The 16,860-nt window shown below is 44.5% G+C and overlaps 1 protein-coding gene across 1 annotated transcript in view; it reads right to left on the bottom strand.

Annotated features, from left to right (window-relative positions):
• Positions 1–16,299, bottom strand: part of MVB12B (multivesicular body subunit 12B) — a 173,089-nt gene extending 156,790 nt beyond the window's left edge. Inside the window, exons 1-2 of the mRNA XM_023730753.1 lie at positions 16,233–16,299; positions 8,201–8,323 (exon numbers count right to left, since the gene is read on the bottom strand). Of these exons, the coding sequence (XP_023586521.1) occupies positions 8,201–8,311 (111 nt within the window). The 5' untranslated portion in view covers positions 8,312–8,323; positions 16,233–16,299. The remainder of the gene's footprint in view (positions 1–8,200; positions 8,324–16,232) is intronic.
• Positions 16,300–16,860: the final 561 nt, after the last annotated feature.

The following is a 16,860-nucleotide window of genomic DNA, read 5'->3' as shown; positions in this document are numbered from 1 at the left end:
AAAGCTCAAAACCTATGGTTGATGTGGAAAGAGGTGTAGAAGACAAAGCCCGGTCCCTCCAGAACCACCATCAGGCACTTTAAGCCACTATTTCTAATAGAATCATTCTATTTGCTTCTTGCACACTTCCTGGAGGCCAGGCCCGTTGCAAAGTACTTCATGTGCTCACCTCAGGCACAGCTTTTATTCCCTTGGGGCCAGGGGAATGTGGAGGAAAGATACAAGGTAGTAACCAATGCTTGCTAATCCTGTCCACAGGAAACAAAGGCCCAGGGGCTGGTCATAAAACTACTTTCCATGTTTTCAGTAAATCTCAGTTTAATGTATTTTCTAACAAAACAAAAAGGAGGAACACCTGGTGCCTTTTATCAAAATAAGCTCTGGCTCCAAAAATAAACCAATCTGTGAGATAGGACTCGTCTGTGGTTATTTCTGCAGTTAGAAGTAGCCCCTAGATAGCAAAGATATGTGCAGAGGGAACTGAAGACAGCAGGAGCAAGCTGCAGCCCCTTGTTTCTGCATTTGCTTCGTGGAGGCAGAGTTTCATGATGGGGCAGCTGCCTGAGGCTTTGGGCTCTCACTGTTCCCTGACTCAGGAGGTACAAGGGTGGTTTTCCTGCCCTGCTACTGGCCTCCCACCACAACTTCAGCCTTCTAGAGATCCATGTGAGATCTATGAACAAACTGGGCATATGAATATGCCCCACATTTTCTAGTTAATATCTACCATAAGCTTTTAATAAGATAGTGTAACCCTTGTCACATTGATTACATTGGACTGCTTCCATCATGGAAAGGGCAGCGTTTTGCTCACCTTCTACCTTATGAAACCTAACCTTCCCAAAATACTGGATTTCCAGTGCCTTGCACAATAGTAGGTGGCCAATGAACATTTGTGAGACCAAGAAGTGAATAAATAAATGAATGAGTAATGTCAGGAAAAGTTTCACTAAGAAGATATCTGAACTGGGTTTTGAAGGATGAGTAAAATTTTAACAATGTGTGTATGTGTGTGCACAAGCATTCTGGAAAAAATAGGGAAAGCAGGTTCAAAGGTATGAAGGTACAAAGTTCCTGCTTATTCTGAAAATGAAAAAATGAGAGGTTCAATGGGGCTAGAGAAGAGAGATCGTCATTTAAGAAGTGAGACTGGAAGGGATGGTGAAATCAAGTATGCTGATTTTTGTTCTACATATGGTTATAAGAGATAGGACACTTTTTGAGGGTAGGATCCCTGTCTACTGCTGAAACAAGTGTGCATGTTTTCATTCAGGTATTCACTTTTATAAATACATATGCCCAACTGTGGAAAGTACCAGTAAGACAGAAAGATAGGAGGTATCATCAAGCTCAAAGGCCAGGGGAGAGGGAGACTCGATCAAGTCAAACCTCCCAAAAAATCCATTCTAATCACACTATTAGTGGGAATATAAACTGACAAAATGTCTCAACCTTTCTGGAAGACAATCGGACAGTATCAATCAAATTTAAAATGTGAATACTCTTGACCCAGTAATTCCAATCTATGAAATTATTCTATGGAGCTAATAGAACAATCATCCCAAGAAATGACTGGATATTCTAAACATATTGTTTATAATAAGAAAAAAATGGAAACAACATAAATGTCCTTTAATATGGGATTGTTAGCCAAATTTTGGTACTGTCAGATAATAAAATATTATACATTAAGAGAATGTTATACAGCTATAGGTATTGATATGGAATGGTGCCCGCAATATATTAATTAAAAAAAATATTACAAGAGAGTATGCATAGTAACATCCATTTTTTTATATGTTAAAAAAAGAAAAAAACACAGGACAGTTTCTTTTAAAGCTAGACATAGGTTTATCGTATGATACAGCAATCACACTCCTAGGTATTTACCCAAATGAATTGAAAACTTAAGTCCACACAAAAACCTGCACACGAATGTTTACAGCAGCTTTATTAATAATTGCCAAACATCAGAAGCGTTTTGCTCATACTGGAATAGACAGGCTGGATACAGATTTGCCTTCCCTGCATTCAATTCTTCTACCAAAACTACCATCCGTGGACTTACAGAATGCCTTATTCACCGTCATGGTATTCCACACAGCATTGCCTCGGATCAAGGGACTGACTTCACAGCAAATGAAGTGTGGCAGTGGGCCCATGCTCATGGAATTCACTGTTCTTACCATGTTCCTTCATCATCCTGAAGCAGCTGGCTTGATAGAACGATGGAATGGCCTTCTAAAGACACAATTATGGCGCCAGCTAGGTGGCAATACCTTGCCGGGTTGGGGCAGTGTTCTCCAGGAGGCTGTATATGCTCTAAACCAGCGTCCAATATGTGGTGCTGTTTCTCCCATAGCTAGGATTCACGTGTCCAGGAATCAAGGGGTGGAAATGGGAGTGGCACCACTCCATTACCCCTAGTGACCCACTTGCCAGATTTTTCCTGCCTGTCCCCATGACCTATGCTCTGCAGGTCTAGAGGTCTTAGTTCCAAAGGGAGGAATGCTCCCACCTGGAGACACATCACTGATTCTATTGAACTGGAAGCTAAAATGCCACCTGGCCACTTTGGGCTCCTCATGCTTCTGGATCAACAGGTAAAGAAGGGAGTCACCATACTGGCTGGTGTGATTGATCCTGATTACCAAGAGGAAATCAAATTGATATTACATAATGGAGGTAAAGAAGAGTATGTCTGGAATGCTGGAGATCCTTTAGGATGTTGAATACTGGTAATGTTCAAAGTTGCCTAAGGTTGAGTAAAATGAGGCTTAAATTTAGTAAAATAAAAGATTTCTCTGGTGAACTTGGTGAGAGCATCTTCCTGGGTGGTAGGCACGGAGGAATGATTGGGGTATACTTGAAAAGTAAGTGGGAAGCAAGCAAGATGACCTTCGATAGGTGAATGGATAAATAAACTTTGATACATCCATACAATGGAGTATTATTCAGCAACAAAAATAAATGAGCTATCAAGGTATGAAAAGACATGGAGGAATCTTAAATGCATATTACTAAGTGAAACAAGCCAGTCTGAAAAAGCTACATACTGTATGATTCCAACTCTATGACATCCTAGAAAAGGTAAAGTATAGAGATAGTAAAAAGGTCAATGGCTGCCAGGAGTTCAGAGGAAAGGGAGAAGGGATGAATGAATAGCTGAAGCATAGGGCATTTTAACGGCAGTGAAACTATTCTGCATGATACTGTAATGGTGGATACATGCTATTATGCACTTGTCAAAACCCATAGATCTATACAGTATAAAGAGTGAACCCTAATGTAAACTATGGACTTCAGTTAACAATTAAGTATCAATACTGGTGCATCAATTATAAAATATATACCACACCAGTGCAAGATGTTAATAATAGGAGAAACCATGTGCAGGCGAAAAGGTGGTATATGGGAACTCTGTACTTTCTGCCCCGTTTTTCTGTAAATCTAAAACTGCCCAAAAAAATAAAGTGTATTAAAAACATACCTACACACAAACATACACACATACATGTTCCTAAAGACCCTCTGAACTCTAAATCAGGAGAGGCTGAAAACAACAGGAAAAGCTTGCACAGCCCTTCCGGAGACAGACTTTTGGTGACCAACACTTAGGTTTCTCATCTCTGATAACCATGTATAGGACAAAACCCCAAATTCTTTAATTTGGCATAGCTGATCTCACGGGCCTTCTCTGGTCCCATTGAACCACTTATTTTCTCATATTCAGAATTACCGTATACTTAAACAAAGAATGACTTAACTTAGATCAGTAGTTCTCAGAGTGTGGTCCCTGGACCAGCAGCAACAGCATCGCCTGGGAATTGGTTAGAAATGCAAATCGTGGGGCCCCATCCCAGACCTACTGAACCAGAAACTCAGCAACCTGTGTTTCAACAAGCCCTCCAGGTGATTCTGAGGCCTGGTGAAGCTTAAGAACCCCTCACCTAAACTTTTGGAGACAGTCACTGAACCAGGGGGATAATCTGTCTCTTCAGGGTCACAGCACCACAATGACTCCTGTGTGTAGCGTGGAGTTTCTCAGGAAGGAAATGGAGGAGGTCTTAGACTGGAGTCAAGACAAAGAAAAAAAATCTTCTAGTCCCCCTGAGGCTAGGCCTCAGTTTGTCCTGGACTCTAAGGTACAGCAGCTCTGGTGCCTTTCTAGAGTAGGTAGAATAAAGGCAGGCCAAAAGCCAAGGCAGAGGGCTAGGCAAGTAACCGGTCTCAGGACAAACCTGGATCTCAGCAGCAGTTGTTAGATGTTTTCTGAGTTTTACTCTTTATTTCCATTATCCCCAAAGCTTCAGGAAAGTTTCATTAAAAGTAAGACCAGTCTCAGCTGTTCTGTAGGAAACCATGGACAGTCACAACAGGACAAGGGAGGAGAGGGGAGAGCAGTGTCCAATCCCCATGCAGGCCAGAAAGGTGGGAGCAGCAGCTGCCAGGCTAGCAGAGGAGCTGGACCCAGCCAAGGGGCAATCTCAGAGATGTCACCAACAAAAAGCAGCAGTGTGGTAGCATGAGGGGAAAGCCAGAGCTGAAGAACCCTGAGCACACTTAGGGAAGTGCCCTGGGGAACTCTCAGAAAAAAGTAGAGGACAGACACTTGGAAGGTTCTATGTATGGAAGGAAAGGAACAATTCCTAGAAAGAAGTTGGGAGGGATTCATGCCATCAAAATCTGGTATTCAGCAAGAGAGGTGGCCAGATGTGAAAGACAATCTGTAAGGACTTCTCTTCAAAGCACTTACCATAATTTTATTTCATATTTATTTGAGTGATCATATGATTGTCTTTCTCCTTCTCTAGACTGTAAGCTTCATGAAGGCAGGGACTGTATATGTTTTTGCTATCCACTGTAACCCCAGATCCTAGCTGGCACCTAGTAGGTGCTCAAAAAAATAGGCTGGATAAACAATTTAAAATCAAAACACTCTGGGGTGTGTGGTTATTTTCACTTTCTCTTTACTGTTGACTTTTTGTCTTGTTTTTAACAAAATTATATATTATCAAGAAAAAAGGTTATTTCCTCTTTTGGAAGGAGTCATCTTTTAAATACAGTGTTGCGGTTTTATTGGCTGAATCATAAATGCTCGTTTAGAAAAGCAAGTGGATGTAGGGTAAAAGCTATTCACTGGAAATACACACAAATTCATCCAACAGTGATCATCTGCAATGTCCAGTTTGAGGATCCTTAGATACTACAAGTCCCAGAGTGACTTAAAAATCAAAGATTAAATTGATTTTTAATTTTTTAATTGCATGAAGTGCTTCTTACGGCATTACAATTCTTTGAAAACTGCACACATATGACAAAATAGTGTGCATGACTTTCAACAATGTCAAGCATCTACAACATAGAGTCACCACACGAGGCACTGTGGAGTCACAAGGAGGCAAGAAATCCACCCCAACCTCTGACAACATGGAATACCAGCACCAGTCACCCCCAGATCAAGAGTGTGGCTGTACGACAGGAAGGGGAGGCGATTTCAGAGGAGATAATAGAAATGGAGACAGTAAATTGAGGTGTTTAAGAAACACTCCCTATCCCCTTAGAAGCTTCCCCTGGCCTAGAGAGAAGGAAAGAAATAAAATTAAATTTTTATAAATGAACATTTGGCATCTTTTACTTCAAGCAGCAACAGGGCTTATGTTCATTTTAAAACAGTTGCACTACTCCGGGTCAGCAGCCTACTGGCGCCAAATTCACAGGGCTGCATGAGAACAGTACTTAACATCCTCCATGCACAGAAAGGGATTAATCCTACAGCAGATGCGACAAACAGAAAGAGTTCTCACCAGAACCTGCAGCAGGGCATCTTTATCCACTGGAGCTCTGTCTAAGCATCTCTGCAGCCTAGTCACCTTAAATTCTTGTTTGGATGTTGACTTAATACAAAACTCCAGATAAAAGGAATGGCAAGTACCTCTCCTCACCATCCCTACCCTCCCAATCCCCCCTGAACTCAGGATCAGACCTCTGGTGAACTAGATGCTTATCTGAGAACAGTCCAAAGGTCAGTACAAAGAAATAACTCCCACCTCTTTCCCTGAAAGAGCTTTTAGAGGGAGCTCGGACACTCCACTCTCGCCTTCCAAAGGCTGGGTAATTGCCAGGCTGGCTGTCGCGAGCCCCTTGCCCTGCTCACCTTTCACTATAATGCATGGTACAGCATAATCATGAAATGTACTTATTAATTTTACTCATTTGACATTATGCTCTTCTGCCCTGAGCTCAATGTTAAGAGAAAATGATAGGGATAGATTCTGCTCCTGTCAGACTTACCAAGACTTTCAGAAAACCAAACTATCAAAGGCCATCTACCGCCCACTAGCCGAGCTTTCCAGATAACCCCAAAGGTACAAACAGAATGTTAGAGATACAGATCCACAAAAGTGAACAGCGAGAGGATGGGGAGCCCCGTGTCCTGGGGTTCAGCTCCTGGCATAAGCACTCCCAAGAGAGAGATCCCTGAGCCCATCCTCCCATGATCTCGAGCTCCAAGCCTTGATTCATGACTTGCTGCTTCGTATCTAATTCATCAAAAGACACTTTGGCTTCTCAAATCAGGAACATTTTTATGAGCTTCCCCAAGAGTTTTACGGCACAAAGCCATACCTAATGATTCTATTTTACAGAAAGTTATACATTCAAACAGTGCTTTGAAGTCAAGCAGCAGGTAAGACTCAAAACTTTGTCAAAAAAGATTCCCTTGCTCTTTCACTTTTAAAATGTTTATAAGCTTTCAAACAGTTGGGAAAGTGATGTGGAGCATTTTAACAGGCTTCTCTTCCCTCACACAGGACCCAGCACTGACTTATCCAATGTATATTTACCATTACGCAGGTGAGGGGGTTGGGTGATTTCGACTGCAACCTCCTCCTCCCAGGGACATTGGAGGAGACATTTTTGGTTGTCACAACTGGAGGGGGGATGCTACTGGCATCTAGTAAGTAGAGGCCAGGGTTGTTGCTAAGTATCCTACAACACACAGGACAGGCCCCACAACCAAAAATTACCTGGCCCAAAATGTCAATAGTGCCAAGGTTGAGAAACCCTGCCTTACGGCTTCTTCTAGACCATGCATTGCATACCCTCCACTCTTGGGATGTCAGACACTGACACCTACAAGCACAACTTTCTAATCACCGTGGCAGGTATACTCTTGGTGCACATTTTCAATGAATAAGAATAAAATGTCATCATCAAAATGAGAAAAGTAAAAGGAAGATAACCTTAGAATCTCAGAACACATGACAATAGTCACTGTTAATAAAACCTTCCTAAAGTTACACTGCACTTTTTAAGCTCCACCAAAAATCAGAAGTTTCCTACTGAAACAACAAAATAACCATCAGTGCTACTGAACACCACCAGTGATGTCTGTGAAGAGGGAAGCAAGGAAAGTTCTCTGCTAATCTGTGGTGGTGTGGTCAGCCAGAGCACTGGGCTTGGGAGGTGGCCTGATCCTGATTCACCACTCCCCAGGACTGGTACTCTGTTGCTTCACTTCTTGGAGCTCTGGTTTGCCTCATTAGCAAAGAGGAGATAAAGCCACTTGGCTGGGAGCTTGGAAGAGCTAAATGAGTTCAAGGGTAGGAAACTGCTTTGTAAACTGTAAAGAGCTATACAAATCTAGAGGGGTATAAAAACCACCAGAGGTCTTTCAGAGACTTGGGTCCTTTTCACAAAATGTCAGAAACAGAAGTAACTTTGGAAATCAACAAATCTAACCCCTTAATTTTAGAGAAGACGAGAATGACCATCACAGAGCTCAAGTAACTTAGCCATGGCCAAGGCCAGGAAACAGCCTAGACAGGCCAGAACTCAGTCAGGTCTTCTGATTCCCAAATCACGACACTCTCCACTCCTCACTAGTGATGCTTTCCCTCCTTGGAGCCCTCGCGGCACAATGGTTAAGTGCTTGGCTGCTAATTGAAAGGTTGGCAGTTCGAACCCACCCAGCAGCTCCACAGGAGAAAGACCTGATGATCTACTCCCATAAAGATTACAGCCTAGAAAACCCTATGGGGCAGTTCTACTCTGTCACGTGGGGTCGCTACGAGTGGAAATTGACTCCACGGCACCTAACGACAACAGCAACAGTGAGGGAGTACATCTTACACACAAGGTTGAGAGAGTCTTGTAAACAGGAGAGAAACAAAAGGTACAAACTAGTATCTTGACTTACTACATCATAGCCTGTCGGGGCTCTGTTCCTAGAAGCCACCACCCCCACTCCCGTGATGGGGTCCATTGATGTTTCTGGCAAGGCTTCTGAAAGGTCTTTGACTTCAGGCATGGTGGATTGGTCCTGGTTCAGAAAAGGAAAAAGAAAGCACAAAATTCAAACTTAACGTTTAAAGTGAACAAAACAAAGTCTCACACAGAACCAGAATCCTGTGGCAAATGTCTTGAGCTAAGATCTGATCTGGCTGAAGGGATCCTGACCTTACCTCCAACACTTTCCTCAGATCAAGAATTCTAATCACCTCTGGCCCCTGCTCTTCTCAAGTTAGCTTTGAAAACCGGGCTAACATAGCTAATGTGGGCTTGTCCCTGCTCTGATGAGGTAATTTTGACTCAAACCCAAAAGCAAACCACTCTCAACTCTATGGTCCAGCTGCCTGGTTTCTGAACAGTTACCAGTAGCTTCTCTGAGGATAAATCAGACATGACTAAGTCTACTAACACCTTTCATTTCTTTCCCTCACGTTCTCTCTTTGTGGAGATGTAGACCTCCAACTCCACAGCCTCTACCACAACCAAGGTTAGACTATTCAGCAGACGGAGCTTTGCAAACAAGAAGGATCTTTGCAAACACACAGAGTAAAGTGTTCTGGGCATGGAAGTAAAGGAATAATACTCAAATCCAGCTCCATGATTTACTAGTTAGTGGCTTTGAGCAAGAAATTTAACCTCTTGGAGCCTCAATTTTCTCATCTATAAAAAGAGGTTGTGATACAGACACTTGCACAGCTGTTAGGAGAACTGAGAGAGTCAATGTAAAGGAAGGGTCTCTGGCACACAGTAGCTACTCAACAAAAAGCAGATGAAACTGGTGAGTTTTAGAACACACGGGTCCCGTATAATGGGTCAGAAATGTAGTAGGAGCCATTCCCTATAGGTCTGGCAGATCCTTTAGTTGTGTTTAACCCCCCAGGTCATGTGGGCATTTACTCAAAGCTAAACACTAACAATGACCATAATTCTTGCTGGGCACTGTGGGAGAAAAGGTTGGGGGGTGGAATTATTATTCTACCGCTGACTGCCTCTTGATGCAACCAGAGTAGACAGGTAGAATATAGAGAGCGCTGGGTCTGGGCAGCTGGAGTAGCAGTGTACCAGAAAGCAAATAAAAATGGCAACACCTTATGTAAATGATTTTAAGTACTTTTAAAAGGACAAGCAGGGAAAAAGAGCAAGTTAAACTCCACCCCCTTCCGCAGCAATTAAATTTCACTGGCTTTAGGTCTGCCAGGTCTCTCAAGGCTGGTTACTGCTTCTACAGCAAACCAAATACCCTGCCTAACTAAGCAGGCAGGAGGAATATTCTTATGTCTCAGTATACAATCAGAAAAGGCAGAGGCCTTAAAAAAAAAAAAATGACGGTAGCCTCCAATTTAGGAACAATCACAATGCTGTGTGCAAGTCACCCATGTAGTCAGCGGTCCCTGGAACCCACAAAGGCTCCAGAAACGGATTTGCCAATACAAGGAAGCCAAGTCCCCAGTCAAGGCTAGGAAGTGCCTGGCACCAGCAGCACTACCAGCTTGTTTATGACAAACACTAAATTAAGTAATGCTTACTTGATTCTACTGAAAATGAGCTTCTAGAAGGCCAGAGCAAGGGGTAGGCTACCACACTGCATCACTGCATCATTTTCTATCCTCAAATTTCATTTCCAGGCAGGTATATCTACATAAAGCACAGGGCCTGGTGCTTCTTGCACACAGTAGGCATTAAGTAAATATTTACTGAATGAGCATGTATGCATGACTCAAAAAAGGCTTAGAATTAAGTATCTGCATCTGCCCAATCTAAAGCAAGCACTGATCAAAAAGTATCTTCACTTGAAAAATCCCATATTATTGGTAATTGCTGCAGTCTGCAAAAATATCAGTATCTGCTGTTGGTTACCAAAATGCTTTGCAATTAGCAACTCATTAACAGAATGTACGAATTCTGCCAGTGCTAAAATATCATGCTGTGAATTTAATAAAGATCATGTGAGGTAGGTTTTTTAAAGATAGTACTGCCTCTGCTCTTCTCAGAAAGAAAGAGAGAGAAAAAGAAGAGGAAAGCATTGGCACAGATAAGAAATATTTCATTTGCTGATAGATTCATGTCCTCAGGTCACAATATCCTTTGCAAGGTACTGATGACAATTGGCTCTCTTTTGCCCTGAAGCACTCTGATATCAATTGCGGTTGGGTAAATGCACTCTTAAAGGAACGATGCTGTTCCCAGAATGCACCAGAGAAAGCAGTCCAGCAGGAGATTTCAAGATGGCTGCAGGCTGCCTCCCAGCTGAGGCAGACAAAGGAGCCGGCGGCCTGTGCCTATGCAGCCTGTGCATGGTCAGAGGCAGCCTGCTGGATAGGGCCAGACAAGCAGAGCATTAGCACAGACCATCACAGATGCACGTCCTTTTCTTTCCTTTTTTCTTTCCCCGGTTGCCATACCCTGGGGATCAAGGCAGCCTTTGTGAAATACAGACAAATGACTCCTCACTGTGCGGGGCTGCGGCTGGGCTCTGCCGGGGAGGAAGCACCACCACCAGCTAAGGAAGCTTTTAATGAGAAACGCCCAAGATATCCATGGCAGAGGCAATCACTCAAAGAAGCTTGCCCTGAATTACATATTTTCTGACAGCAAATTACTTTTAACAGCGTCTCTACCGTCACTTCAATTGACCTTCCTAACAAAAGGCCATTTATTAACTAGCACTCCACGTTTTCTGGACTGTGTGGAGCCTCGAGCTAGAAGGGATGGCACTGCTGAGTACGTAGTCACCCAGGGTCACAGGCCAGGCCTCTGTGAGGGAAAAGAAGAGGCCATTAATGGGAGCCTCCAAGGGGGAGGAGAAGGGAGCAGGGCATTTAAGATCGACATTAACCTGTCTGGCAAGAGGTGATATGGACTAAAACGCCAAGGCCTACCCGCAACAACTCCTGGTTTCATTCTCAGCAACTCCTCATCCAGCATCCACTTCTATCTCAAAATCCTAACTGCACACAAAACACACTAGTAAGCTTCCCTTGTGCTTGTACAGCGCTTTGCAATTCTCAAAAAGCTTCCTCATGCTTCACCTCCATGGATGCTCACACCAAACCTGGGAGGGGGCTAGGTCGTGTTATCGCCATTTTACAGGAGAGAAAAGTGAGGTGCTGAGTGTTCAGACAGCATGCAGCTGGCGGACAGCAGAGCCAAATGGGACCTCTAGTCTTCTTTCCCCAGTCTGGTCTGCTTTCCGTTAGGCTACGTAGAGAGAGACCAGTGTCCCACCCAATCAAGAAAACAGTTTCAATACTAATTATATTTTAAAATGCCAATGCTCTTCTTTCTCTAGTCATAGACCAATAAGTCAAGCAAGGGGGAGAAAAGTACAGAAAGATAAAAGTAACATGGGATTAATTTTCTTCTCACCTCAGTTTCAAGATTCAACATTTCCCTCATAAATAATTTACAACAATAAAAATGAGCTAAAGCCATGTTTGTGTAGGACAGAGGTAAATTTAGGCCTAATGAGGGAGATCCGAGCACTTCGCAGGAGGGGATAGGTTGATCTATAGCACAGTGCAAGCAGGATCGACAGCACACAAGGGCTCCATTACCAACAGGCAGGGCCAACCGGGACGGGGAGCAATTTGGGGAAGCTTCTACCCTCCTGGCTGTGGCTGCAAGGAGGGCCTCAATGAGGAAAGCCAAATATTGCCCCAATATTTTAAATGACAAAATAATAGAGGGTAAGATATTTCAGAATGATAGGATTGAGTCAACTGAAACTAAGTCAGTTCTCCACAAATGTTAAGTAAAGAATGAAGGTGGTGGTGGTGCCTGGGAGTCAAATCTGCTCTTGGGCAGAAGGAAAGTACAGTGGTGACACCGACATTGGGCTAGTCCTTCTCTTTAATCTCGCAGGTCATCTGGTCCCAATCCCCATCCTGATCTCTCTCCCTCGACTGCACGTCCTGTTCCTATGTCTACTCCTGCAAGTGTCACTCACAAGGCAGGAGTGTGTGTATGTGTGTATGTATGTGTGTGTGTGTGTGTGTGTGTGTGTGTGTGTGCGTGCACATGTGTGTACTGGGATAAGATGGGGGACGATTAGGGTAAGGCACGTTTTCCAAGCCAGCAGGATTTTTTCCCAACATGCCATGCTCAATGAATACTATACGATGACGCTGGGTGGGAGAAAGCCTGCTTTCTGCTTTTGCCTGCAACGCTGCAAAGAGAGTGCTTCGGGGAGGCCCCAGCTCCCAGCACTGCAGCACCTCGCCAATGCTGTCATCCCAGGTTCACAGAGAAATGAACTTTAACTATAAAGCCCCTTCACACAGACGGCACACTGCTCCCTTGTAGCTGATCAAAGAATTACTATAACAGTGCGCTTAATCCCTAAAAGTCAGCAGTGCTGGGCTTAACTGATGCTGAACATTGTTTCAGAATCAAAGGCGTGCCTCCCGGCCCCAGTATGGGAGAAAGCTAAGCTACTGTATCACAGCTGAAAACTCAGGGGAACTTTGATATCATCTCTGTTTAATTTCCACAGCCCCTGTGAGCCTGGGGTTTATCTCGTTTTATCAACTCCCGCACTGAAATCAAAACCCAGCTAACAAAGCTCAGACCTCTCTCCACTGAGGCCCTTTACAGCAGCCGGGTGTGGGCTGAGGAGTTTAAAGTTCTTTCGGGGGCAACAAGGGCAGGGGGCCAGGGGGCGCTATCTTCAAAGGATGTGCAGCAGGCAGGGAAAACCCTGCTGAGGCGAGGGAGACAGACTCAGAGGTAGCGCCAGCGCTGCCCGCGAGGGCTGAAGGCATGACTCACACACTACTTTTGAGAAGAGTAATTTCAAAGTACTAAGCGGGGCAGGTTAAATTGCACTACTGTAATTGAAATGACAAAACCAGTAGGTTAATTAAGTCCTACAGAAGAACAAACTTGTGATCAGCTTGTTTGAAATCCAAAGTCAAGGGTGTGAAAGACATAAACTGTCTGCCCACATCTACTAGCTTATGGGGCTGGGGAAGGGAATAAATATTTCATTTGCCATGGGAAATAACTTAAGAGCAGGGTCACCACTGGAAATGGCTATCCCCTAGTAAAAGCTGCTGCTCTGGCTGTCCTAGGGCAGTTCTTTGCCAGTTTTCCAGGGGCAGTGATGGCCTACAGAAACCCATGCCCCCTCTGGTGTCCCACAATTACTGCTACCTTTCTGCTGACAAATTGCAAGCAAGGGACAGAAGGACACTTCCCTGTCCCCACAGGAGGGAGCCTGTGGCCAGGCTTCACCAATGCACACCCCAACACATACAAACACACAAACTGGGCCACCTCCATGTGGCAAAGGCCCAGAGACCTACCTCCTCAGGGGGCAGCGAGCTGAGGGTAGGATCCATGCAGCACCAATGCAAATAGCCTCAGCTCTTGGTCCACTGTGGGGGACAGTGGCACAGGCTGTGAGATGTCCACTGTGGAGCCTCAGAATAGCATCCCAGTGTCTCCTGCACTTTGGTCTGTATATATCCTTTTGAGAACTGACTTAGTTTCAGGTTGGCTCAAGCCTATCATTCTGAAAAGTCTCAGCCTCTATTATTTTGTCATTCAAAATATTGGAGCAATAGTTGGCTTTCCTCGTTGAGACCTTCCTTGCAGCCACAGTCAGAAGGGCAGAAGCTTCCCTAAATCGGTGACCAGTCAGAAGTCATATCACTCTGACAAATGCTCTTGGGTATGGCCAGGTGGCATCAGGTTACAGACTGCTGGGAGGGCTACTAAGATATTGAGGAACTAAAGCAAACATTTTTCTAAGCCCTCACAGATCACAAAGAATTTTCCGGTGAGGAAACTAAAAATTGCGAGCATTTCCTTTTCCCGAGTAAAGGTCTGTTTCTCCTAATAAAAGAATCTGGTGTAACAATGCACCAATTCAATCTGACCTATACTTAGATTTATATTAACCATTTCATTACCAAACATAAATTTTTCCATAAGCCGGGCGAGGCAGGCCTAAGGTTCAGGTTGCTGCAGCCCGTACAGTGCAAGGCCAGATCTCGGAATTCACTCTCCAAAAGTAAATCTGGGATCAAATCCTGCAGCGCTACCTTGGCCAAAGCCCTGTGCCTTACTGGCCTGAGTCTGCACAAACCAGGGAACCTCACGGGAGGGAAGCCATTCTCCAGTACATGAGTGAACCCCACCCAGACTTGTCCCACGATTACTGCAACTGAGGGCCATCAGGCCTTGCCTGGCTGTGCCATGTTGTTCCCTGAAGAGTAGGAAAAAGGAAGTCCCCCTCAGAAGGCAAGTGTCACATCTGGGGCCAAGATGCCCCAACGGTGTTCAGTGATATAAAATGAGTCACACCCTTGCGCTGATGGCCACAGAGCCTACAGAGTAAATATGCCCCTATGCCATGTAAACATCATAAGCCCATAGTCCAGAATCTTCAGAACACCCTTACTTCAGACCTGGCTTCAGGTCAGCCAGGCATGGCCTACCATCACTACCAGCACCACCACCCTCCCTAACTTTTATATGTGTCTTGAGAGTTTATTTTCTTACATTCGGTCATCTAATCATTCCACCTGTATCCTGATGACTTCCAAAATACCTCCAAAGCCCTGAAACTTGGAACTATACATCTAGTGCCATGTTGACTATCTTTGTCCGCATGTTCCATTAATACCCCAAACTCAGCTGACCTTGCCATCCCAGCACCTGAGAGGCCCTGGCACTTAACAGTTGGTTAACAGATGTTTATGGAGAGCCTTTGTGCTAAGTATTGAGGGTACAGCCATGATGAAGATAGAAAAGTCCTACATTCTGGAGTAGTAGTTCTCAAGCTTTAGCATGACTTACAGTCACCTGGAGAGTTAGTTAAAACAGAGATTCTTGAATTCTACCTCCAGAAACACTGATTCAATAGGTCTAGGTGGGGCCCGAGAAATTGCACTGTGGAACTGGCTGGTCCACTGTCCAAACTTTGAGTACAGGACAGGAAAAAAACAAAACTCACTGCTGTCGAGTTGATTCTGACTCATGGTGACCCCATGTATTACAGAGTAGAACTGCTCCATAGGGTTTTCTTGGCTATAATGTAAGATACTCATTAATGTTTGATGAATGAATGAACCTGAAGGTACTCTTTCATAGGGAATAGTCACAGGGAAGCCAAATGACATACTAGAGGGAGGAGAGGTTCTGGAATGAGAAAGACCTAGGTTCCAATTTCAGCTTCACTGTTCACTTGGTGCGTGCCTAAACTGGTCATTCAACTTCTCAAAGCCTCATTTGTAAAACCAGAATATTTACCCTGCAGGTATAGGGAGGATGGAAAGTGATAGTGTCTTGCAGGTGGTAAATGCTCTAATAATCATTTAAGGAAACAAATCTTAATCATAGGCTGCAGACCTGAGAAAGGGAGATATTAAAGATGTATCTTCTTCCGAGGAGAGTTTTGTACATGGTAGACTTTTAATAATCATTTACTGCATCAATCAAATCCATGTAAGCCAAAGCAGTAGCCTCAGAATCAGTCCCCCAATCTCCCCCTCTCCATGTCACAGGTCAACCAAAAGCACCCAACTCCTCCCCTACAGTCACCTGCCTCACCATTTAAAACCTTGGTCACATTCCCATTCCCCCCAAACCTTCCCCAATTGTCCAGCCAGACAGGTGCTCTCACTCAGAATCCTGATGTTGTCCATGTGCGTGGTCTTAGCGCACTAGTATATGCACACGCACACACACACGCGCGCACACGCACACACACAGCCTTGCCTCTCAGAAAAGTTATAACACACTTTCCCTAGCAGGATATAAGTTCTTCACAGGTTTTATGCCTACCACAGTGCCTAGCTCAATAAATGGATGATATTAGATGGATGGGTGGACGGACGGCCAAATGAATCAACTTCCTATCATCCTCTCAAAAATGCCTGCATTTTATTGGATTAGAGAAGGCATATAAAGCTGCAGAGGCAACGGTAAGAACAGACCTGTCAGGCCCCTTCCGGTGAGAGCTCCACTCAGGACAAATACCACAACCCCAGGAATGAGCCACCTACAATAGAAAAGAGGTGGGTGTGCTCAACTTCCAGCAGTTGCAGAGGTAGGTTTGATTCAGTTCAACTAGGCTGGATGAGGGGCTGGTATGGGCCAGTGGATCTCCGGGCTGGCTCCATAGAAGAACCCCCTGAGGAGCTCTTAAAAACAATAGCTGCCCCATTCCCAACCACCCAAGTTCTGCTTTATTGGTCTGGGTTAGGGCTGAGACTGGATAATACACAGTCAAAGTTAAGCGCCACTGTGCTGGGTGATACAGCAACAAATAAGACGTGGCTCCCCACCTGAGGCATTCACAGGCTGGAAGAAATACCCTAAAAGAATGGGACTACAAATAAGAGGGCAATTCCTTCTGCCTGGGGAGTCAGGGAGATGTGACAGGAGAAGTGAGACTCCAGCTGGCTTCCCTTTAAGACAGAGCTGAGGAGTGGGCAATGTACTGCCAACAGAAGACTTAGCATCAGAAAGGCACAAAAAAACCCAAACCTGTTGCTGGCAAGTTGATTCTGACTCAGAGCGACCCTACAGGGCAGAGGAGAACTGCCCCATAGGGTTTCCAAG

Source organism: Trichechus manatus, unplaced genomic scaffold (assembly GCF_000243295.1).
Source record: "Trichechus manatus latirostris isolate Lorelei unplaced genomic scaffold, TriManLat1.0 scaffold00038, whole genome shotgun sequence".
In the NCBI taxonomy this organism is placed as follows: Eukaryota; Metazoa; Chordata; class Mammalia; order Sirenia; family Trichechidae; genus Trichechus; species Trichechus manatus.
The sequence above is the reverse complement of the archived record's forward strand: the minus strand, read 5'-3'. Positions and strand labels throughout refer to the sequence as shown.